This window comes from Falco biarmicus, chromosome 13 (assembly GCF_023638135.1).
Source record: "Falco biarmicus isolate bFalBia1 chromosome 13, bFalBia1.pri, whole genome shotgun sequence".
In the NCBI taxonomy this organism is placed as follows: domain Eukaryota; kingdom Metazoa; phylum Chordata; class Aves; order Falconiformes; family Falconidae; genus Falco; species Falco biarmicus.
The window spans coordinates 11,449,617-11,472,894 of NC_079300.1; the positions used below are offsets into that span (position 1 = coordinate 11,449,617).

At 51.9% G+C, this 23,278-nt stretch overlaps 1 protein-coding gene across 2 annotated transcripts in view; it reads right to left on the reverse strand.

The window, feature by feature from the left end:
- DIS3L2 (DIS3 like 3'-5' exoribonuclease 2) overlaps positions 1-23,278 on the reverse strand; it is a 195,990-nt gene that overhangs the window by 2,366 nt on the left and 170,346 nt on the right. For both annotated transcript variants that reach the window (XM_056358435.1, XM_056358436.1), the window contains 6 exons: positions 8,437-8,620; positions 7,147-7,233; positions 2,449-2,596; positions 2,058-2,188; positions 1,717-1,821; positions 941-1,042 (listed from right to left, as the gene is read on the reverse strand). In XM_056358435.1, coding sequence (XP_056214410.1) covers positions 941-1,042; positions 1,717-1,821; positions 2,058-2,188; positions 2,449-2,596; positions 7,147-7,233; positions 8,437-8,620 — 757 coding nt within the window. The remainder of the gene's footprint in view (positions 1-940; positions 1,043-1,716; positions 1,822-2,057; positions 2,189-2,448; positions 2,597-7,146; positions 7,234-8,436; positions 8,621-23,278) is intronic.

Genomic DNA, 23,278 nt, shown 5'->3' on the forward strand with positions numbered 1-23,278 from the left:
AGGGAGCTCAGCCAGCTCTGACCAAAACATCTCCCCTGGGAAGGAAGGGGTTCCCCGGGACATGCATCACACCAGCTGGGAGGGTCAGCCTGGCCCTGTATCAGGAATCCTTTTCATCTAGCCCTAAGTGGAGAAGGTTGCGCTGGGCTTGGCTGGAAATGGGGTTCAAGTGCAGAGCCCCCCAAAGAGTGCAGGGAGAGGTTGGGATTCAGCTCTCAGCCCTCCCATCTCTGCCCAGGCAGCAGGCAGGGATCACAGCAGTCAACACAGCTGTGATTTTATAGCAACGCCAGACAAAAGTTGGCAAAGAAGCACCACTTAATCAAGCCAGACAAACGCAACTGCTCCCTTTGATTAAGTTACCAAGTTAATAGATGACAGGGACACAAGAGAGATATTTCTAGATGCTGTTAAACCATTTGACACTGCATCTCAGGAAGTCTGACTTAAAAAAATCCTAATTGGGTTTCAACCCTATCACAGGGATGGAAATCCGAAGGAAGGGCTGTGCCTGTGAGGAGGCAAGGAATGCCAGGATGGGGGGAAAGAGTCTAGGCAAGCACTGTCTTAGGCCTGATCTTACTTAACATCTTAATTGATGATCTGGAAAAAGGAAGTAAACAGCATGTTAATTTAATTCCTGGAGGAAACTGAATTGGGAGGCAGGGTGCAGAGCAGGCAGGGCAGAGTCTGAAGGCTATGGAGGGGTCAGATGCGGGGGCAGCGATGGGATGGAGTGGGGCTGGCTGGCAGAGGAGGTTGAGGCTGAGGTCGGGCTCACTGGGGAGGGGACACAGAGGGACAGCAGGACTTGACAGCCTGTAAGGCAGTCCCGACTCCTGGACTCGTCCCTGCAGACATCATGGGATCCACATGTTGCACACAGCTTCTATGCCAACCCAATAGTGTTGCGAGACAATCCCGTGCTGCAGAGTCTTACCTGGTGAACAGATTCCTGCTCCAGCTTCTCTGGCTCCCACATGAGTGTCAGCTCTGGCTTCTTCCCCACCTTCTGGAAGCGGAAGCCCAGCAAGGGCAGCGCCTGCAGGCAGGCAGAGAGTTGGGAACAGCCTGTGGCCATGACAACATCCCCCTCCCCCCCCCCACCCCCCAGCTCTCCCTCTCCACTTTGCCTGTGGACAACGCTGCTTTTGCCCAGCACCTTGTCTCTGCAGCTCTTTAACAACTGGGATGCAGCAGCCTGTGAACCTGAGCCCAGCACAAAAATCAGGGACTGCTGTGATACACAAACAGCCCATATATCACGCTATATGTCCTGTTTAAAGGTGTCATTGCCAGACATATAACCAGGTGCTGTCACAGCCCCAGATATACCATCTGATTAAACGAAATCAAAACCAGCCTCACTCCCTTTCCTCACTTCAGCTCCGTGTTGATCTCTGTTCCCCTGAATCTCTTTATTCCCTTTTACCCAGACTAGATCACTCCCAGCACAGAGCAGGGAGAGGCTGGTCCTCAGAGCTGGGCTGCTCCGGACCCCCCAGCCCCTCGTGCCTGCCTGGGGCTGAGGGATGGAGGGGAAACCCCATTCAGGCCCCCTCCCCACTGTCCAGCCTGGCTCAGGTGTAGCTCTGCCAGCTGCAGGGCCAGCACAGAAGGGCACCAGGACAGCCCCTGCCTCCAATGATGCCAGGCTGCTGCAGCCCTCTCTGGTGAGGCAATACTGGCACTGTCTCACACTGGTGAGGTACTCACATTGCAGTAGATGCGCTTCTGGACTCCAAACTTCAGCACAAGGACATCAAAGGCCTCATTCAGAACACCCATCACCATGGCCTCTGACTCCAGAGGACCACACTCCTGCCAAAACAGGGCTGTCACTGCACCGGCATCCCCCACGCAGTCGTCCCCAAGGGGAGCCAGTGCCTCCAGGTCCTGGAGGTCCGGCGCTGGTGGTTGCTCAGTGCATCCCCTCACTGTTTGCCTTCCCCAAGGCCAGCTGGGCAGCCACAGAGCCCTCTGCCTGGTGGCATCTAGGCTGAGCTTTCACGGGGAAATCCAGAGGTGCCTCAGGGGAAGATAGTCTTGGCTCTTACCCTGACAAAGATGGCGAAGAAGAGGTCAGCGCTGAGCTCCTGCACCCTCTTGGAAGCCATCTTCCGGTCGTTGCAGTGATCTGCTTGCCTCTGGACGGCCTCTTTCTCCATCCTGATGGGGGAGCTGGCACCTGGGAAGGGGACCAGTGACAACGATGTGCCCATGTTCCCTCCTACTCCAAAGCCATGCCATGGCACCCATGACCCAGATGCCCAGCTCATGCTTCCGTGTCCCATGTCCCCCTGCCAGGGAGCTGCCCTGTGGGACACAGACTTCAAGCACCTGTGGCAGGCAAGGCAGGAACCCAGGACTCCTGCCTGTGCCCGGCACGGCCATCCCTTCCCCTTGCAGCACCCAGAGCTGCTCCACAAGTGGCTGGATGGCACCCACCGAGTGAGGCAGAGAGGAGACGGTGTACGATGATGTCCGCGTAGCGGCGGATGGGCGAGGTGAAGTGTGTGTAGAAGGGCACGTTCAGGGCATAGTGGCGAAATAAGGTCTCGTCCTCCAGGATGCCGGTACAGAAGTAGAGTGCCATCTGAAAGGGGCGAGAAGCGAGGGAAGGGTGTGAGCAAGGATGGTGGCAGGACCCTGCATGAGGCTGGAGGGGTCTGTGTCTGTGAGGCAGAGCTCCAGCAGCCGATGGTCCTTCATCTGCTGCTTAGTTTGGGCTGCGAGGGACAAGGTGGGCACTGCAGGAACTGAACACCGAGCGAAGCAGGCAAAGCCACTGCAGGGAGCTGCTGGCTGCCAGCTGACCTTGCCTGGCCCCAAGGATTGCATCAACTTTCATGTCACACACGGGTTTAGAGCAGTCTCCTGCTTCTGCTCAGGCCCTGGGGCTCATTCCCCATGCCCCTGTCTTCCAGGGGAGAGCCCAGCCTCTCCCGTGCCCACTGCAGATGCTCTCCCAACAAGGGGTCTCACAGAGCAGCTCCTGTGCCAGGCTCTTTGGTTCTGGGTCTGGCTGCAGGCTCTGCACACCCATTGCACCTGCTTGGAGAGCACTGGGGGCTGGGATGACTGGTTCCTATGTTCACCAAAGAGGAGGAGACAGTCCTGCTGTGATCCCTGCTGCTCCATCCCACGATGACAGCTGGGAAGCCGAGGGCTTGGATTGCCCATCTAAACAAACGCTGGGGCTGTGGTGACACCGTGCTGCCCAGCAGCCTCTTCAGGAGGAACCTCTCCTGGCTGTGCTGCCCCTGCTATCCCACATGTTATAGCTTTTATTTTTACATCTGTGAAACACCAGCCCTCAGGGCTGGGAAAACAACGGGGGCTGAGCCCAGGCGGGGAGGGGAGGCTGTGTGGGTCAGGGAGGTTGCAGCGGGGTCACGGCACAGTGGCGATTGAATGAACCCATTTAAAAATAAGAGCAAGTGATTTAAAAAAAACAGGAGTAGCCAGCTCTGATTACAGAGCCGTCCTGGGATCCACAGTTTGGGCAGCTGTATCCTCTACTCTCCAGCCCAGCGGCACAGCCAGCTCCTGCTGAGCAGCAACGCACTGATCCGGGCAAGTAAATAGAGCAGGTTAAAAAAAGCAGCATCAGTCCCAGCCTTATGAGACCCAAGAGCTGGGATAGGAGCTGTGGTGGCTGCCAATTTCCACAACCCAGAATTAAATTGTTTCTGATGGACTCCATAAAGTACAGTCTCCACTCAATTAGCTCGGCTCCAACCGAACAAGGCTCTGCGTGGCTGGGCAGGGAGACACGCCGAGCACTGGAGGCTGCCGTGGGAGAAGATGAGTGCCTTTGTGCAGACAGATAGCATGAAATTACAGGTAGTCTATAGGCACTTATGCCAGGCTCCTGGGTGGAAGGCAGGAAGGTGCCTGCAATGTCAGGTAGGTAGAAAGCAGAGCACAGGTCAAAATCCCTGCTACAGGAAAGCTGCTGAGAGGGCTCATCCCTTCCCTATGCAGTGCAGGGCAACCCCTGCCTTGTTTCAAGTTAGAAAAGATGCTGAAGGCCCCATGCTGCTTTCTGTTGTCTGGGGCTCTTCTTCCAGATGGATGCGCTGGCCAAACCCAGCTGCTGCTGGGTCCAGCACCACTTCCGACACCCTTTTGGCAGCTCATGGCCCTCACTGATGTTGGCATCAGCTTGGGTATCGTAGCAAAGAATACTCCTCTGGGCTGTAGTAAGGTGACACACTGCAGGAGCCCAGTCTGACACATATCTGACACCCGTCCTTGCCACTGTGACAGCACTACCCAGTGACATCAGCCTGGCATAAAGTAGATGTTTTCTCCTTAACAGGTTTGACTCACAAGTGGTCTCAAATCCCCAGGGTTTGCCACAATCCCCAGAGAACTGTGAGGAGCCTAGAAATAAATCAGCCCCAGCCAGCCAGGGGCGGCTTTGCTCTCATGGACAGATTGAATCCCTGACTGACTGAGCCCCTGAAAAATGGTATGTCGCTGCTCCTTCATCTGTTACAAGTCTCCTGGCATGGCAGTCGAGGTTCTCCCCCAGACACATGCACTGCCAGTTGCTTGCCATCTCCCTCCTCCTCCAAGAGGCTGATGTCTTGACCCCCAGCATGCAGTGAAGATGGGAGATGCAGGCTTGGTGTGACCATGAGTTAAACCTGATGTTTTGGCTGATTTAACTGCAGCCTTGTCCCTGAAACACCAGCTTTATCACTGGGAGCTGAGATGTGTGCAGGGATACAGGTGACAATTCAGTGCCCTGGCCAGATGGTCTCGCCCCACCATCTGTCAGAGCGATGGCCCAGCCCTCAACGCCAGTGTGAGCCCCTGTGTGGCTGTGCTCTGCAGCTGCCAACACTCAGATCTGTCCTCTCCCTCATGAGGGACTGTGACACCCAGGGACATGGGCAGGAAGAGGCCAGTTCTTCCATCTGCTCTAATAATACTGGTGGCAGACAGCAAAAACTCCTCCTCCCAGAGAAAGCTCCGTCCACCCGGTAGCTGCCTGCCCCTTCTGAGAGGTACTGACCCCGCTTTAAACCACTCATCCTCTGCATTTAGCAGTAGGAACAACAGTGGGAATCTGAAGTGCTCACAGTTTGGGGGAGCTCACAGTGAGTGTGGTCAGGGACCAGAGACTGCAAAGAGCAACACTGATGTCTCTCACCCCTGTAGCGCCCTGGTCCTTCCATAAGGTCATACAGATCCACTGCTGTGAGCACATCCTGGGTCAGACTGAAAAGTGGCCCTAAAGGTGGGAGGGGAGTGTCTGCTCACCTGATCGATGGCTTTGGTCAAGTCTGAAATTCAATTTACAAACTAAACAACAGTTCAGCAAACGGCCAACTGCATAAGCTCATCCCAGGATCAAGACAGGTTTCTGCTGCTTCTGGCTCACGTACCACTTCCAATAATTAGAGCACCCCATCATGCACAGCAGTACCATCCTGCCGGGGAGTGCCAGAGGACAGGAATGCCAGCAGATGGGAACGCTGCTCACCAACCAGACACAGGCTGCCCTGCAGGGCTGATGGGCTTAGCTGTAAACTGGGTTTGCCCATTACGGGAGTGTGCTAGACAGGAGGTTTGCCAGGCATGAGCGGACTGCGCAGCACACCTGAACGCACAGGCATCTTGGTCTTCTGACAATGAAACGAGTCTAGTTCCTGCCAACATCATGTCTTGTGCAATACTTCCTTCAAAAGTTCCTCCTTCTTCTTCCCCAAACTCTGTCTGGTATCTACTCTGCAGAAAACTTCATTCCCAAAACTTCTGAAACCTGTTTCACATACGGATCTAACATATCCACAGGGCTAAATCTTAACAAGAGCCACTGGGAAGTATCTCAACACAGCCTCAGCAGACCACAGAGGCAAAATCTCAGCAAGTCAGTGGGTCCCAAAAAGCTCATCTATTCCTCAGTGCCACTGCAGAATCAAATTATCTTCTCCTTGCTCATCCATCCTGGCCAGCAGCTGGGCTTGCTCCACATGCTGCTGCTGGCAAAGCGCAGGCTTGAGCCACCGTCAGCAGAATCAGAGAAGGACCCCAAGAAATTCATGACACCAGAACCCCTTCTACCACAGAAGGAAGATGTGACAGAAGGGATCAGGACAAGCCAAAGCAGAACATGGGATCTGGGACAACACAGCCAGCTCCAGAGAACGCTCCCTGTACTTTACAAAGCAGCATTACTGCGCTGGACACATACACAAGGGGTGATTTACTAAACAGCTTCAGTCCCCAAACCCACTTGCAAGCAAGCATTAAGTCACTGAAGTATGGCAAGACTTCAGGAAACTGCTAATGAGTAAATGGAGCAAATAAGCTAATTAGAAGAGTGACAGTCAAATGAGTGATGTTGGGAAGATGATTCATTCCTGCAGCGATAAGCAGGCCACAGCAGAGAGACCACTTCAGGAACATGCCCCTTCTCCCTGTGGGGTAGGACTTCCCTCAGAAGAGACCGTGCTAAGCCCAGCTGCAAACAGAAAGGCAGATGCTTCACAAAAACTTTTTTTGATAGTGATAAGCACCTGACTAAGCATTCTGAGCTGCAGACGCACCAAACATGATAACCAGCGTGAGCATCACAAGCCTCCATTGAAGAGACCGGTCTGGAGGGAGACCAAAGGGTTTCCAGAACCTCCTTGCTTCAAGCATACGTCTGAGTACCAGAATGTGCTTATAGCCAGGCCTTGCTCCCCTACATCATCCTCACTCTTGATTCCTTCTTTGAACCAGCTGGCATACCATGATGTGAAGAAATGGCACAAACATGAACCACGACCAGCTCTTCACAGAGCAGACTGCGTCCTTGTGAGTCTGCTAACTCCCTGCATGCAACCTCAAGGGTGAAACATCCCAACCAGTAATAACAGGGGCACTATGGGAGGCGAGGAAAGACTCAGCCTGGCCCTGCCATCCAGTGAAGCTCTGATGCCTGGGGGACACCCCCACTGCCAACTGCGTGGGGCTGGAGGCACTGGGGGAAGCTGCTGGCAGCTCCACAGCACCATGTTCAGTGTCCATTCACTCTCCCTCTGTGTAAGAACCAGCTACGGTAACACAGGAGGAGCACGGGCTGAAGATGGAGCCACAGCAGACAGCTACAGCCAGACACGTCCAACAGCACAGTGCTGCTCTCACCTGCATGGGCCTGGAGAACATGTGGGTCAGCACTTCCTTCCTGGCTTCGGCATATTTGTCAGCACCAAATGTTTCATTTAAGCTTTTCTGGAGAAGAAAAGAGAGAGAGCATTCAGTACCGGCAAGCTGTGGTGGTAGGGGGACCCAGGCAGACCTTACTGAGGCAAACAGCAGCCATCAAAGCCAAATTCCTCCTTTCCCTGCAAATTCCCTCATAAACAAAAAAATTCATGTGAAATGGGGCTTTGCTCTGGTCTCAACAGCCCCAACAGGACCGCACACACAAACCTTCTGATCACTGACCCACCTCCTTGGGTGAACAGCAGGGAACACGTGGGGCACAGGGGCCGCTGGCTCTGTCCCCAGACGTGCAGCATGTGAGAGTGCCTGTAACCCCTCACCTGACCTGAGCCTGGCTCCCATCCAGCTACTGAGAGGTTCAGCACATGGACTAATGGGACTCTGGAGACACGGACACAGGAGGTCACTGCCTGGGGCTAGTGGCAAGGGAGGGCTGGAGGGTTCAGAGTGCGGGAGAGGAGCTGAGTGCGCAGCCCCATGTCTGCTGACATAGCCTCAGCACAGCCAGCAAGCGGGGAAAGCAGTCCCAGCTGATGGAGGGGTGTGCGGGAGGCCAGCGGGGATGGGATTAACAGAGGATTATCCACAGTCCAGTTGCAGTGAGTAAAGAAAATCCTGGAACCTGTGCTGTGCTGTTCAGCTGGAGTTCAGCCTCAGGACACGCTCAGCAGAGGATCAGCCAGATACCTCCCGTACTGGCTGCATCTGACCTTTCCCAGCACTGCTCTCCAGTCCTTCCCAGTCACCCCACTCCTTACTCTGCCCTCCCTGAGACCTTCAGCAGACCAGACAGAAACACCCCCTTGCAGAGCTACTTCTTCTGTGGTTACAGAGCAAATGACCTGCCCAGGACCTGCCAAGAGAAGGCAGGGAAAGGAAATCTGGGTGTCCCAGCAAGTGCTCCTGCACTGAAATATTCTTCCCATTGCAGAGAGGGCAGTGCTGGAGTCACTTGCAAGGTCCTCCCTGTCCTGTCCTAAGCTCTGTGTACAACATGGCTGACTGGGACAGGTTGGGCCACCCTTGCCCAGTGCTGGCAGGGTCAAGAGCAAGTGAGGGAGGTGTTTTGTTTTGGCATGGGACAGCTGTCATCTCTCCCTGGGCAGAGGGGGACAGGGAATAAATCACACACTGCTGCAAACGTGCCATCACGTAGGTGCCCACCCCTTGCCCTCACGGCCCTGCTCCCTGCCAGGCCAGTGCACTCACTTGCAGGGACCCTGCGCTGCTGAAGTCGATGTTGAGGCCGACTTGGTTGCAAAAATCCATGAGGTCTTTCAGCAGCTTGGTTTGGGGTGGGGGGTGGCGGCGGAGAAGGGCCTTCTCAGGGAAGGAGCGGTAGATCTGATGGGCCACGGCCATGTTCGCGAGCAGCATGAACTCTTCCACCAGCCTGTGGAACGAGAAAAACAACCCCAGCCCCCAGTTAAGAGAGGGAAGTCCCCTGGGAAACCAAGCCAGTCCATAGTGATGGGAACTAATAGGACACAGGGGGCAGGGGAGCAGCTTGTAGTTGCTGTTATAAGCACAGATTAGATGTGAGACTGCAGCAAATCCCCCCCCAAATTTTCACTTTCTAGCTCAGGTTTCCCCAGGGACTCAGAGCAAGCTGTCTTGCTGGCACAGACAAGCAGAAGTCAGTGATAAATTGACAGCTTAAATTAGGATAAAATAATCTCTCTTTAGGTCATTTTATCTCCTGAAATGCTCGACAAGCAAAACAAACACTGTGTGAGAGATAGCACGGAAGACAAACACAGATCGCTGTCTTCTCGGGCCAGAGAAAACAGCGTCTCGCTCGCTCTCCCATCCCAGGCTCAACATGTGTGGTCAAGCCCAGCCACGGAGCCCTGCCTCATGCCGGGCTTCCACCCAGAGCAACATGCAGTGCAGCCCCTGGGGCAGGGCAAGCCACCAGTGCAGCTTGCTGGGGGGCTGCCTCAGGCATCCAGGGGATGCAAGGATCCAGGGGGCTCCTCCATGCAACCTGCTGACGGCTGGGGGTATCCCAGGCTGGGGTGAGCCCCCCAGCTTCCACCTGTGAATGTACACCCATTGAATGGAAATTTCTGGGGCTACACACTGCAAAGAAAAGCAATCCCAGTGCTAGAGATCATCTTTGGAGCATTTATGGGTTGTGCTAGCAGCTGTAGGGCTGTGCCACAGGAGACTTGTTTAACTGGGCTTAGATAAGCACGGTGATGTGCTTAACTGGGCTTCCTGCTATTTGCTGCACATATTCCCAGGGCTCCTAACTGGTGCTAATTGCTGAAAAAGATAATAGATTTACAGAAGTAACCTCATCCTCCAAGAAATGCCCAAGTGAGCTGTCACTGATTACGCCGGCTCATCCCCATCACTCCTGCTGGCAAAGCAGTGATTTTGCAGGGCTGGCTGGGGGACCCAGGGCTAGAGCCAGTGGTCCTGCAGCTCCTGGCCCTGGCCGTTGCTGACGTGACTGCCTGGGTGAGATGATCAGGGTGCTGAGCTCCTGGAGCGCTTGCTACAGCAGTGAGACATTCCCAGCCTCAGAGTACTTGCTAAGAACTTAAAAGAGAAGGGAAATAAAGACAAGCCCAGGGAGGAATAAGCACCTGATGGCGATAATCAGCAGTGGAAATGTTCATCTTTAATGGGAAGGAGCTCCCTTAATAACAGCCTTGTGGGTTCTCCCACAGTGTGTTGTGCCAGAGGCCAACACTCCAGACCCCGCAGGGAGGGCAGGAGGGGCACCCTCGCACATGGGCAGCGCGGGAAGGGGTGGGCAGCAGCACAGCCTAAGCGGGAACGGGCTGTCCATCCTGTCCCCTAGCACAGCGGCCAACGGGGAGATGCTACCAGCAGGCGAAGGGCTGGGTCAGGGGGTGGGCACGGGAGCAGGGTCAGAGCGCACCGGTGAGGGGTGACTTCCAAGAGGGCTGAGCCAAGCTCCCGCTGCTCCTGTGCAGCTAAGCCAGCAGATGGCAACATCGGTCCCTCTACGGCCACCGGCACTGGGGTCCGCAGGGCAGCATGGCCCAAGGGTGCTGGGCACCCCAGCTGTACAGCACCAGGGGTGGGAGGCGGGGCAGCGAGAGCACCCAGGGGGTTATAGCACAGCCATCCCCACCTTCTGAGTGTGGGTGGACCCACCAGCTCTCACCCAGCTGCCACCTGCATGGGGAATGGCGGCCTGGGGGCACACGCAAGGCTGTGCCAGCCCACGCTGGTACTGGGAAGCCCTTTCTGCCCCAGCCAGCTTGTAGTAAGGCACAGCAAACCGTGGGCTGCGAAAGGCAGCGCCTGTCCTTCCCCCGGGCTTTGGCACAAAGAAAAAGGGAGACATTTCCAGCGCTAGCCCCAGCTACACAGATGCACGTGTGGGCAAAGGTCCCTGTGCCTCCCTCAGAATGGGGCCTCCGCCCAGTGAGGTGCAAAGACAAAGCAATACACATCCATGAGCAGCATTTCCTCTGTCACAGGTGCAACGTGCTTATCTCGTGTCCTAGAGAGGAACACTCTAAGCAAGTGCTCAGGCAGTCCCTGCCACTCCTGCTCCCATGGAGCACTAGAGTGAGAAGCCTTTACCTCTTGCCTCCAGTGACACTTTGGGCTGGATGCAAGTTCCACGTGATTATTAAGTTCTGCATTTTGTTTTACCATTTGGGGGCTTGGGCTTTTGCGTTTTTCTAGAGATAACCTTGTTCTGATGTTGTAGGTAGCGCCGAATTGAAGTTAATACTTAAGCAGCTTCTGCCAGGGCTCCTTTTACACCCGAAGGAAAACTAACAGCACATACTTTGCGCTTTGCTCTGCAAAATCCCGTCCTCTCTCCCTTCAACATGACCACATGTGGAGCACCAGCCCCCAGATAGCATCAGACAGCCCCCATCCAGAAGAGCTACCCGACACGTGGTTGGGTATGGATTGACCACATGGGCAGGAAAATCTTATCAGGAAGCACCCAGGAGCTTTGCACCCATGACAGGGTGTGCAGGATGTGACCGTATTCAGAACTGAAAAGCTACTCATCTTGCTCGTTCACCCAAAGGCAGGGACAGGCTTTGGGAGACATGGCTGTGGTTTGGGCTTTCAAGGAGCAGATAACATGGATAAGGTTGGATGCTGCCCTGTATCCAGGGGGAAGAGAAGCCCCAGGACCTGATGGGTGGGTTTCTGTCAGCTCAGGTTAACGAACCACAGTGCCCTGGGAAGACTGCAATGCCCTGTGGGTTGATGCCAAAACACCATGCAGGGACGGAGGGTCCTTCCCAGCTCTGGATCACCTGGGGGTCAGAGAGCTGCTCCTCATTCACACTCCACTGCAGCAGCCCTGCAAGCATGAAAGGGGTGAACAGCATGGGGCTGGTCCATGCTAACTCCTAGACAAATCTGTTTTAAACATCAGAATTTAGTCCCCAGGGAGAGGAAAGCAGTTTCCAGAAGGGACAGGTCACAGCTGGGCTAATCTGGAGCATGTGAGAGCCTGCTAGGGTCAGAAGGAACAGGTTGGGGACAGTGAAGGAGTTGGCACCTGTGCCCGGAGTTAAGCCAGGTCACCTCTTTCAGCAGAGCAATGGGGTCTGTGGCTCAGGGCATAAGGAGGGAGCCAAGATCTGCAACAAACAGCTTAACGTGGTGGTCTTGCTGCACCTAAAAGGAAATCCTTATTCCAAAAAGGGGCTCATGCTGAGACTGCATAGGATGTTGGAGAGTCAGGAGGATGAGCCAGGACTGGGACAGCCCATGAAGCTGGCAAGGCTTCAGCTGCTGAGGAGCGGGAGGGCACAGCAAAGCTACTGCCTTCCTGCCTCTGCTATGTGGCCTTTTAGTGGCACTTCTAGCTAGCGTCCTCACCAGGGCTTTGACTCTGCAAGTGCTATGTTGTGGCTTGGAAAAAAGCAATGGATGCTGCAGCAGGCAGGAACAAAGGCCGGCTGGCAGTGGCTGGGGACCAGACCAGTGCCTAGCGCTGGTGTCACTGGGAGCTGCGCTGAAGCCCTACTAACTTGTCGGCAGGTCAATCGACAAGAGGGTTGTTTTTTGTTGGTTTTTTTTTTTTTTTCCTTAAAACAGACTAGCTTGGAGTTTGGCTCAGTGCGGCTGGCAGACGGGAGTGCAAAGAAAAATATTTCATGGCTAAAAAATTGGAGACAGAAAGACTGGTCCATCTGAACGCGCACTGAATGAATCCCATGTGAAATGCATTCTAACGCCATCGCTATAGTTTCCTCTGGATTAGCTGAGCTATCCTTGGCTCCTGGCTCCATAAAATCCCATAAACAATCCGATCTGAACTTTTGCCCTTTCTGTGCTGATGTGAAGTTTCCTCTGCTGTCCCACGGAGAGGGCTGGGGGTTAGCAGGTGGCTGTCCCTCCCGTAGGTGCCTGCAGGTCCCGGCTGTCCTGCTCACCAGGGCTGCAGGAGGGAGCATTTCCAAACCTGTTCAATGCATCATTTAACATGTGCACATGCAAGAGGGAGGAGAGGGAGGGGCAGGACTGCTTGCAAGCTCTGTGATGTGCGTAAGCATCTTTTGTCGGCTCTTTCAATACCCAGATTTTGCTTATGAGTTATGGGCTTGGTGCGGGAGTTTGTGGGTGAAACTCTATAGCCTGCCTTATGCAAGAGGTCAGCTGGAGTGTACGGTTTTCAAAAGCACTTGCCTCTGAGTTTCAAACGTGATCAAGGCATACCGGCTTCTAAATCCCACCAACTGCTGGGGAGATTTCAAGCTCCTGAGATGTTTTTAAACATAGGACATAGTGCTTTTCAAACGATCTTAAATGATGGTCATGGCTCCTGCAGGCAAACAGCCACCTATGAAACCATCCAGGTGAAGAGGACTGATGACATCTTGATGCCAGCCCTGAACCCAAGCTACTGCGCTGTAACTCCTCTCACACAGCTCCTACCAGAGCCAAACATCCATAGGATGTGGGAAGACGAACTGGACATTCAGACCCTGCAATTGTTTTAATATCAGTGTTACAATTTGCGCCCTGAAAGGTTAGCTAGACCCTTCCCAATCTTCATAGCAACCTTGAAAAACTACTCGCATCCTCAGCAACTTGGTTGGTTGATGGCAAATAAAATATGGGTTTCTCATGTCAAATCTCTGCAGAGCAAAGCAGGGCAAGTAAAATGCCTGTTTGGCTGCTTGTCTCCATGGCAACGCAGCCAAGCTACACAGAAGCCATCGAAGTGCCCACTCTCCCTGATTAACTTGACAAATGACATTAGCTAAGCAAGGTTCACTGCAAGGGAGAGACAAGGAGTACTTTGTTTGCAGTCCAGTAATGCAGGAAGGAGGCAGGCAGCTTGGTTAAAGTGAAGTGACAGTAAAACATCTGCTGTTCCATCAGTGTAACAGACCGATAGGCTTCAGAGCAAACGGCAGTGAGGTAGGGCTGAACAGACGAGCACAGCTCTCCTGCCACACTGCCTTCTTCACCTCCACCCCCTCCTGCAAGATAGAACCACTGGGTATATCCAGGCGCTGGAGGTGTTCTCATAGCTGAGGCATTGACCCAGATAAACCCAAAACGCTGCATAGCTCTCCAATGACAGGGTTGGGGTTTTTTTGACAGGCTGAAGAAGTTGGTCCTTTCTTCACATGTAGGTCATTGTGGAAACCTGCTTGAAAAGGGACAGAGCTGAACCATCCTGAGCTGGAGTCTGAGCCCTGCTTCCAATGGTGGGCCCTCTGGCTGGGTAAGCTGCCTTCAGGTAAATCCCAGCATCTTTCCAGCATCTCAGACTTGAGGCGAATGTGACCAAGTAATTTCTGCAAATGTTACCAAACTTCTTTCCCGTATCGCATTACAAAATGCCATCTGCTCCTCTCTGTCTTGTCTCCCACTCACAGCACTTGCTTTCTCCTGCGCAGGGAACAATGCTTCTGCTGTTCAAACACCTTCCCATCTCCAGATGGGTTTACTATCCCAGTTCAGCATGGGTTTGTGCTTCAACCAGCAGTCAAGGCCTCTGGTTTCTCAACTCGTGGCTATGTGTCTGCCTCAGGTGTCCAGCTCCACGTTGGGTCCAAATAGGGTAAGGACAGTACAGCTTTGAAAGCATCACACTTGGTTTGTGTTTGAACCAAACAATGCCATGAGAAGCTACCGCTGAGAAAGGGAAGCCCTGATCCGTTTGTGTGTGTCTGAGAGGGCTCTACGGACACTGATGGATATGCGTTCCATTGCTAAGGCAGTATATTGCTGAGAGCCCTTGCTGTCTGCTGGTTTGAAGGGGATTATTGCTGCAGTGCAATCTCATAACAAACAAGAGAACTACAGCCACCTCCTGGGAATGGGACTCTAAATCCTGCTGCATTCACCAAGAGAAAGTCACCTTCCACAAAAGGCTGCAAACAGTCCTGTCCATGTCCAACAGCAGCAGCAGTATCAGCTGAAGGAAAACAGTAAAGAAACAGCACCACAGTTCAACCAAAAAACTCTCTCCAAAGCATTAAGTCCAAAGACACTGGATGTGGTACGATTTTTTCTCCTTTTCTTTAAATCATGTACGTTTATTTTTGATTACAGCTCTTCCATGAAGCAAAGGAACTGGAGAGTTTTCTATAAAAGCTCTTCTAAAAGCAACATTAGCTAATCCTGCATCTCCTGAGAGTGCAGCCAATGACAGAATCATACTGTTGGGCGAGTAGCTGGACCAGCATTTGCGATGGCTCTTTTCCATGCAAAATCCTGCAAGAATGGTGTACTGTCTTCTTGGTAACACTGCCTATCCAACAAACAGTAGCATCTTCAGCCATCCACTCCTGAACAGCACTGCTGCTTGAAAAGTTATGAAAACCAAATCCCCCATTATCCAAAAAATTGGATTGCAGCGCTATATATGAGCCTTGTAGTGTTGGTGTGGAGCTCCCTTTGCCAATGACAGCTGCCAAAAGACCAAAAGCCCTACTTTTTTTTGAGAGAAAAAATAGTAAAAGGCAAGAATGCTGGCAGTTCCTGGCTTGATGAAAGTCATTTATGCTCCTTTTGCAGCTAGTGGTAGCCTTGAACAAAGCATAGCTGAATAATGGAATTACTCCACTTTCTCAGATTGCTCAATTAGCTCTTGGTTAAAACTGTTAACATTGAAACTTGATGAGAATAGCAGCTCTGAGGCAGTTTTAGATTCATTTTTTACTAAGCTCGAATGTCTTCTCCCTCTAATGAACTCCTTTTCTGGGGTATAAAGAATGCCCTTTTTATTAGCTATGGTGCCTTCCCAGTAATGGATGCTGACAACACAAATCCATGGGAGGGTTTTCTGAATACAAATGTCACTTACTGCCCACTCTCACACCTTGAGGCTAGAAACGTCATGAGACCAGTCTCTTTGCTTTACCTAAACTAACAGCAGCATGGTGGAAAACTGTTTTAAGCTCTCAGTACTAAAGCTGGGCTACAAAGGCATTCGGCATGATTAGGAATTAATTGCTTAAAGCCTGATGTACTGAGTTTGCACAGGGGGGTTTAGACCGCTAGAAAAACCTCAACCATTTGCCTGAGTTCCTTTGAAATTATCGATGCCACTTTGCAGCCCTGTTACAGAAAAGAGCTGACTTAATCTGGCAGCATGACATCAGGCCAGACATTGGAGTGCTGAAGATGGCACAAGCAGGCACAGAGCACCCAGCACCTCTTGGTGCTCAGCTATGTGCAAGGTGAACGCTCCCTGCCTGGCCTGGAGCTCCTCAACCTCACCTGCAGTTCGCATGGAAGTCAATGTCTGCCCATCCCACCACCCTCCATCCTGTCTTGATCCAAGTGCCAAAGGAAAAGTCATCGAACTGAAGAGCAAGTGTTGCAGAGGACGCAGTCGCCGCGGGCTGCACCTCTTCATTAAATGTTAATATGACTGCAGTCTGCTCCTTCTCATGCAAATTGGCAACAACCTTCAGACTCCTGGCATGATGCTGAAGTGTCCCTCTGTGCCAAAACAGCATCTTCAGCTGCCGTGGGCCAGGGATAAAAGTTTAGACCTGTGCCCACGTGCTGGGCCACAGAGGATACAGAGGCACAATTTCAGTAGGCTCCCTCAGTCCCAGCTCCAGCATTCTCCACAGTTTTCTCAGAACTATCATATTTTTGAGCCCCAGGCAGAGGACTTCCCCGGCATCGCAGACAGAGGAAGATCTGCTTCCAGAAATGGCCTTCCTGGGTCAAGAAACCATTTTTTCTGTGGGCCCCAAAGAAGCCCGCAGAGTGCCACTCACCCAGCACGGGCACACAGCCCCACATATACCCCCTTCTAGAAATGCCTCCAGTGGCTGGGGCTGCCTGACATTGCTGTACAGACCTTCCCACTTGTGCCGGATGGCAGCACCAAAGTGATGGTGCTGTTTGAAAACCCTCCTTTAAAACACAACCGCTTCCTCCTGCCTGAGCGTTTCTCTGTGGGGAAGATGATGGCAGCACTGCAAAGGGTTTGCAATCCCTGCATTTAGCTCCCGGAGCTGCGCAGCTGGGAATCTGAGGTTCCCATTGTCAGATCCGGTTTGTCTTTCCAGGAAGCTACCAGCTCACTGAGATCTCATGTCTCCGAAGGAGCTACAATGGCTAGGGCCCTGCTGCCCCTCTGCAGAGCTGCAGGGGAGGGACAGGCGGTGACCAGTAATGCACACAAGTCAATGCCATGTTCAGCTAAAAGGTCTCACGACAGGGCTCGCAAGCTTTCTTTTTGGGAATGCATCAGGATGCTGCTAAGCAGGGGTGCTGCCTAGCTGCCCAGGGCCAGAGCAGAGACCCAAGACAGTTTTCTCCAGGCCATGGGAATTCTTGGTGGGCAAACAAGCCCAGAGCCAAGCTGGGTCTGGGACAGTGCAGAGGAGAGGGGAGATACCTCACAACCAGCGCCCGAAGCCAGACTCGCAGTCCACATTCCTGAGACGTGCAGCCAGATACGCCACTGGCTCCAAAAGCAGAGCTTATGACAAGACACATATTATTAATGTCATCCAGAGTCCGTCTAAGAGGGGAATGGAAAGAATTCCTGAAGGAACGCAGACAGCCCCTCTTCTGACAGGGAAGTCTCTGGCCCCACACATCAGGCCAGCACCGACTGTTATCAGGCTGCATTTCCCACTGAAAGGAGGAAGCAGGAATGAAAGGCACTTTTCCTCACCATTAAAAGTTTATGCAAGTGATTTATGGGTCAGAAAAATTAGCAAGTCTGTCACTGAGTGCTCCATACAGCAGCATGTGTTACATGGCTGCTGACCAGAAATGCCAAGACCCATTAGGTGGAAGCAAAGGGCAGCACGATGGAAAGTTAAAGATGCTTTTTGCCCATTTAATTAATTAGCCAGGTCTTTTCTCCATTCCCTGCAGCCTTCATTAATGTAACATTGAAGTGAAGGAATATTAACAATTGAGACAACACATTAATATTAAAACGACACCTGCAAAATGCAAATTTAAGTCCATTAGGTAAACAGATGATCTTAAGCCATTGAGGCAGAAATAACATTCTGACATTTCCTAGCATGAGCATCCTACAGAGTTACTGTCCATCACTTGTGCTCCATTATAAAGCCGTGGCCCCTCATATACAAAGGGCTCTTCATCTGTTACTAGTCCCTGAAAGGATGAGAAAAAAAATTACAATTCCATTAAGACATTTGCCAGTTTCACATGGAAAGTGTCTTACTAAAGCCATGACATGAACCAGAAAGATCAAAAGGGATTTTTAAAAGGATTTTACCTCTGTGATAGCAAGGGATGGAGACAAAACCTGAATCTGATAGCTTGTAAATATTAACCTACACCTGGAACTGCTCCAGAACCTGAGATTTCTGTTACGGTGGTTTAATCTGAGACAAGTTTTCAGTAAGGGAGAAACAAACAGTTAATCACCCAGAGCACTGATAGTGCCATAGGGAGTCAGACTGCTAGAACCAGCCTTCCTGTACCACATTCCCCACCAGTTAATGCTCTCCCAGATGTTCCAGCTGAAGAGACATTCACACGCTGTGTGTGTTTCTCCCTTCAGTCTTTGGCTTTGCTTTTTCCCAGCTTACCTGGCACTGAAGAGTTGATTACTTCCAAAGCAGGAGTCAAACTGATAGACAAGAAGAAAATAAAGAAGGGATGAACAACCCAGACTAGAAGCACACCCTGAGATGGCCAGTGACTGGGGAGAGCATCCATCTACCAACCAGGATATGACCCAAGGACAAACAGGCAGGAGCCTGCAGAAGCTCATGAAGAGATGAAGAACAAAAGCTAGCCAAAAACTTTAAAAGACCAAAACCATGGAAAGTAATCAAAATAATCTGGCAGCCAAAGGCAGTGGTAGCACAACTCAACATGTAGCCCCTGCTGTTCATCAAGTGAAAGCCAGGCAGTAACTTGCTAAGTAATGCCCTCTTCTGCTGTAGGTCTCTGATCCAACCTCCTGCTCAATGTAGGACAACTTCAAAGTTGAAGTTATTGATTGCTAGAACTCAGCTTCAAAGGTTAGCCTTTTCCAGTCGAGTTCTAGCAGTCCCCAGGGTCAACTATCCCACATCCCCTCTCGGTTCCTGTTCCAGTTCATAACCAGTGTTTGGGCTCATGGGAAGAGACCTCCAGCAGAAGCAACCATCCGGACTGGCCAGCCTTCAGCAAGGGTCTTGCCAGAGGATTGCTCAGGATAAACCAGCTGCAGATCAGGGGAATCAGAGTGACCACTGGAACCACTGGTTCTGAGAAGATCCATGTCAGGCAAACACATTCAATTTAGCAAGGTCCCCAGCAGATGACACCCTAACGCAGCTGCTCCCTGGCTGCGGGATGCTCTGCTGGGGTGCTACTTTCCAGGCAGGGCTGTGGAGCAGCACTGTCCATCACTGCTCCAGCTCAACCTCAGATTTGCAGTTGTAGCACTGAGTGTGGGCAGGTTAAGGGGAATAGTTGTATCAATACGGAGTGAGGGATCCAGCTGGCTCCAGCTGTATTATTCTTGGTCTGGAACAATTGCAAAGTACAACACATGAACCTTCTGGTTACCAGGACTCTCAAAGACATGGAAACCCTAGGGGGAAGGGAGCAAGGTATGGGGGACACTGACAGAAGATTGGGGTTAAAAAAACCAATAGAAGTTGGCAAAGAGATGAAAGGGAAACCAGCAACACAGGATTTGAGGGTGATGTTTTCTGAATAGGGACTACTGAAATACTCTGGATAACTTCTGTTTTCAAGCAGGCTCTTGGCAGATTAAAACATCCCAGAAGGTTTTATATCCAGCTCCTACAATCTTAAAACTAAATATTAGGTGAGAAAAACATGCTTCTCAAGAAAAGTCAGGCATAACCCTGAGTGAAAAACACTGAACAGGAGAACGAATGTATTGAATTTGTTGAATATACAATCAACAAGTTTTCTTTCCCAAAAATAAAGCCAAGGGAATGAAATGCCGAGATGAGCAGAATGAAAAAGCAGGAAATATAAGCAGCTTCCCCCCCACCTCACATCTCCCCCAGGCATGACTCTCACCCTGCCTGGCCTCAGCAGGCAGGTTTGGAGCTACGCCGTAAATTCCTGAAAGCGCCTTACCCCCTCTGCAGTGGGACAGACTTAAGGTACAATAGGTCTTTTCCATCTGTAACTTCTCTCTCTCTCGACTTTTATGTGCATCAACTCAAAAGCTATTTGATTTACTGGCATAGGGGTTGTGAAGAGTCTGGCTTGGTCTAAGGACAGCCTGAGGTTAAAGGCAGCAATGCAATTTTACCACCCTGTCCATTACAAGAAAATGTTCAGGTCTGGATTTATAGTCACGTTCCAGTGAGCCCACACATCACGGCAGGCTGAAATTAGCCTCATTTACGCAATGGGATGAAGAAGAAATGGCTAAACATCCTACTGGAGTTCGGCACACAACAGAGAAAGCCAAACAGCATAGGAGAGGGTGTTGAACGGCACGCTTGCTGTCGGAGAGGAGGGTGCACAGTTGTGGTGACAGAGGGCTGTTTATCTCCAACTAGAGCTACTTACAGACAGATGGCAGATAAGGATAGATGAGGTAGTTTCAATGAGACCATAACAGGTAAAGATGGGTGGCACGGGACCTATTGCTGTAAGCAAGGAAGAATCATATCCTGAAGTCTAGAGATGGATATGACGACTCTCCAGAGCTGGATTAGTAAGAAAGGACTTTGTTTCACATCACAGTCCCCCTGCTGAGATCGTATAAAAGAGGAAAAAACTCTGTTCACACTGAGGTCTGCAAAACCTCACAGGCTGCTGGGTGAAGGCAGCAGTCAGAGCCAACGGGCTAACCTGGTTACTCCTGCTAGTTCCTCCACTTACTTTTATGGGTCCCTCAGCTGCATATAAGAGCAGAGGAATCAAGGTTAAATCCACTGTGATACCCTGAAACTGCTCCTTTGGGCCAGGGTTTTACTAGAACAAGGAAAGTTTGGTTAAAATTAAGACCCAGGCGTGATGAAGAGCTCTTGCAATCTTACCTTCCAGGCTCTGAACCGGGAGCTACAACCAGAGTTCAGCAGCACAGACCAATCTCCTGAAAAAAATCTACCATCACCAAAAAGCAGACACACAGATCTGTCAACACATTTGTGCTGCTGAAACCAATGGATCTCAGCACTGGATCGTGATAAGATTTGCAACACTGTCATCTTGCAGAGCCTTGGCAGTGCCTTTTAATCCTTGGAAAAGGAGCATTTCAGGCGTCAGTTCTTGCCTTTGCATATGAGTGTTGCAAAGCCAAAACCGGCTTGGAGCACAGGGCATATCCTAAGATGCCCTGGAGCTTGCTTGTCCTACAGACACTGAGCAGTAATCTCTGAATGACAAAACAGAAATAACATCATATATCCTCATGTTCTGGTGAGCCTCCAGTCCAGGCCTGACACATACCTGGCTCTAGGTGCTGCACCTCTCAGACTGCTTAACCCTTGAATGAACAGGGTAGCTCTGTACATTTAGAAAGAAGTACAACATTAAATCTGCCTTTTATTTCTAAATCACCATCCTGGATTGGACAGCAATGCCCACCCACTTTCCCAGTGCCTGAATCTGTCCACATGGGGAATCACCAGGGCAAGTCACCATCTGCAAGGACTCTCCTCTTGGAAGCACGACAGGGGCTCCAGCCCTGGCGGATGGATCTCTTATGGCGGCTGCACCCTAACCAGCCATATTCCTTCCAGGCAACCCAGTATGGCACGCCACCATACTCAGCAGTCAAATGTGAACAACTTGGGTCCTAGACATCTGTCTGGCCACTAGATCTACATGCTGGGTTAGCCGCTTGCAGATCTGAGAGTGACAGCCTGAAACAGCCCATGTGGCTGGGGTGCACTGCAACCTCGAAGCTCAGACTGAGCAGAGACCTGCTCCCTTGTCCTTCCAAAGCTCTGAAAATTGTAGAATCACAGTATTGTTTAGGTTGAGAAAGACCTTTAAGATGCAACTGCTAACCTAGCACTGCCAAGTCCATCACTAAACTATATCCCTCAGTGCCACATCTACTAGTCTTTTAAAGACCTTCAGGGATGGTGATTCCACCTCCTCCCTGGGCAGCCTGCTCCAATGCTTGACAACTCTTTTGGTGAAGAAATTTTTCCAAATATCCAATCTAAACCTCCCCAGCACAACTTAAGACCGCTTCCTCTTGTCCTATTGCTTGTTACTTGGGAGAAGAGATCAACAACCACCTCACTACAACCTCCTTTCAAGTAGTTGTAGAGAGCGATAAGGTCTCCCCTGAGCCTCCTTTTCCCCAGGCTAAACCACCCCAGTTCCTCAGCTGCTCCTTGTAACACTTGTGCTCTAGACCTCCACCAGCTCCGTTGCCCTTTGGACACGCTCCAGCACCTCAGTGTCCTTGTCGTGAGGGGCCCAAAACTGAACACAGGGTTCAAGGTGCAGCCCCACCAGTGCCCGGTACAGGGGGACGGTCACTGCCCTGGTCCTGCTGGCCACACTGTTTCTGATACAAGCCGGGACGCTGTTGGCCTCCTTGGCCACCTGGGCACACTGCTGGCTCACGTTCAGCCGGCTGTTGACCAGCACCCCCAGGTCCTTTCCCACCAGGCAGCTTCCCAGCCACTCTGCCCCCAGCCCGCAGCGCTGCGTGGGGTTGGTGTGACCCAAGCGCAGGACCTGACACCTCACACAGGTGGCCTTGGCCCATCGATCCAGCCTGTCCAGACCCCTCTGCAGAGCCTTCCTGCCCTCCAGCAGATCAACGCTCCCACCCAGCCTGGTGTCGTCTGCAACCTTACTGAGGGTGCACTCGATCCCCTCACCCAGATCGCCGATAAAGATATTAAACAGAACTGGCCCCAGTACTGAGCCCTGGAGAACTCCACCTGTGACCAGCCACCAACTGGATGTAACACCATTCACCATCACTCTCTGGGCTCGGCCATCCAGCCAGTTTTTTACCCAGCAGAAAGTACACCCGTCCGAGCCACGAGCAGCCAGTTCCTCCAGGAGAATGCTGTGGGAAATGGTGTCAAAGGCTCTACTGAAGTCCAGGAAGACAACATCCACAGCCCTCCCCTCATCCACTAAGCAGGTCACCTTGCCGCAGAAGGAGATCAGGTTAGTCAAGCAGGACCTGCCCTTCATAAACCTGTGGTGACTGGGTCTGACCACCTGGCTGTCCTGTACATGCCACATGACGGCACTCACGATGATCTGCTCCATAACCTTCCCCAGCACCGAGGTCAGACTGACAGGCCTGTAGCTCTCCAGATCCTCCTTCCAGCCCTTCTTGCAGATGGACACCACATTTGCCAATTTCTAGTCAACTGGGACCTCCCCAGTGAGCCAGCACTGCTGATAAATGATGGAGACTGGCTCAGTGGGCACTTCCACCAGCACCCTTAGGTGGATCCCACCCAGCCCCATAGACTGGCGTGCATCTAAGTGGTGTAGCAGGTCAGTGGCCACTTCCCCTTGCATTATGGGGGCTTCATTCTGCTCCCTGTACTCGTCTCCCAGCTCAGGGGCCTGGGTACCTGGGGAACAACTGGTCTTACTGTTAAAGACTGAGGCAAAGGTGGCATTAAGTACCTCAGCCTTTTCCTCCTCTTTTGTCATTGTG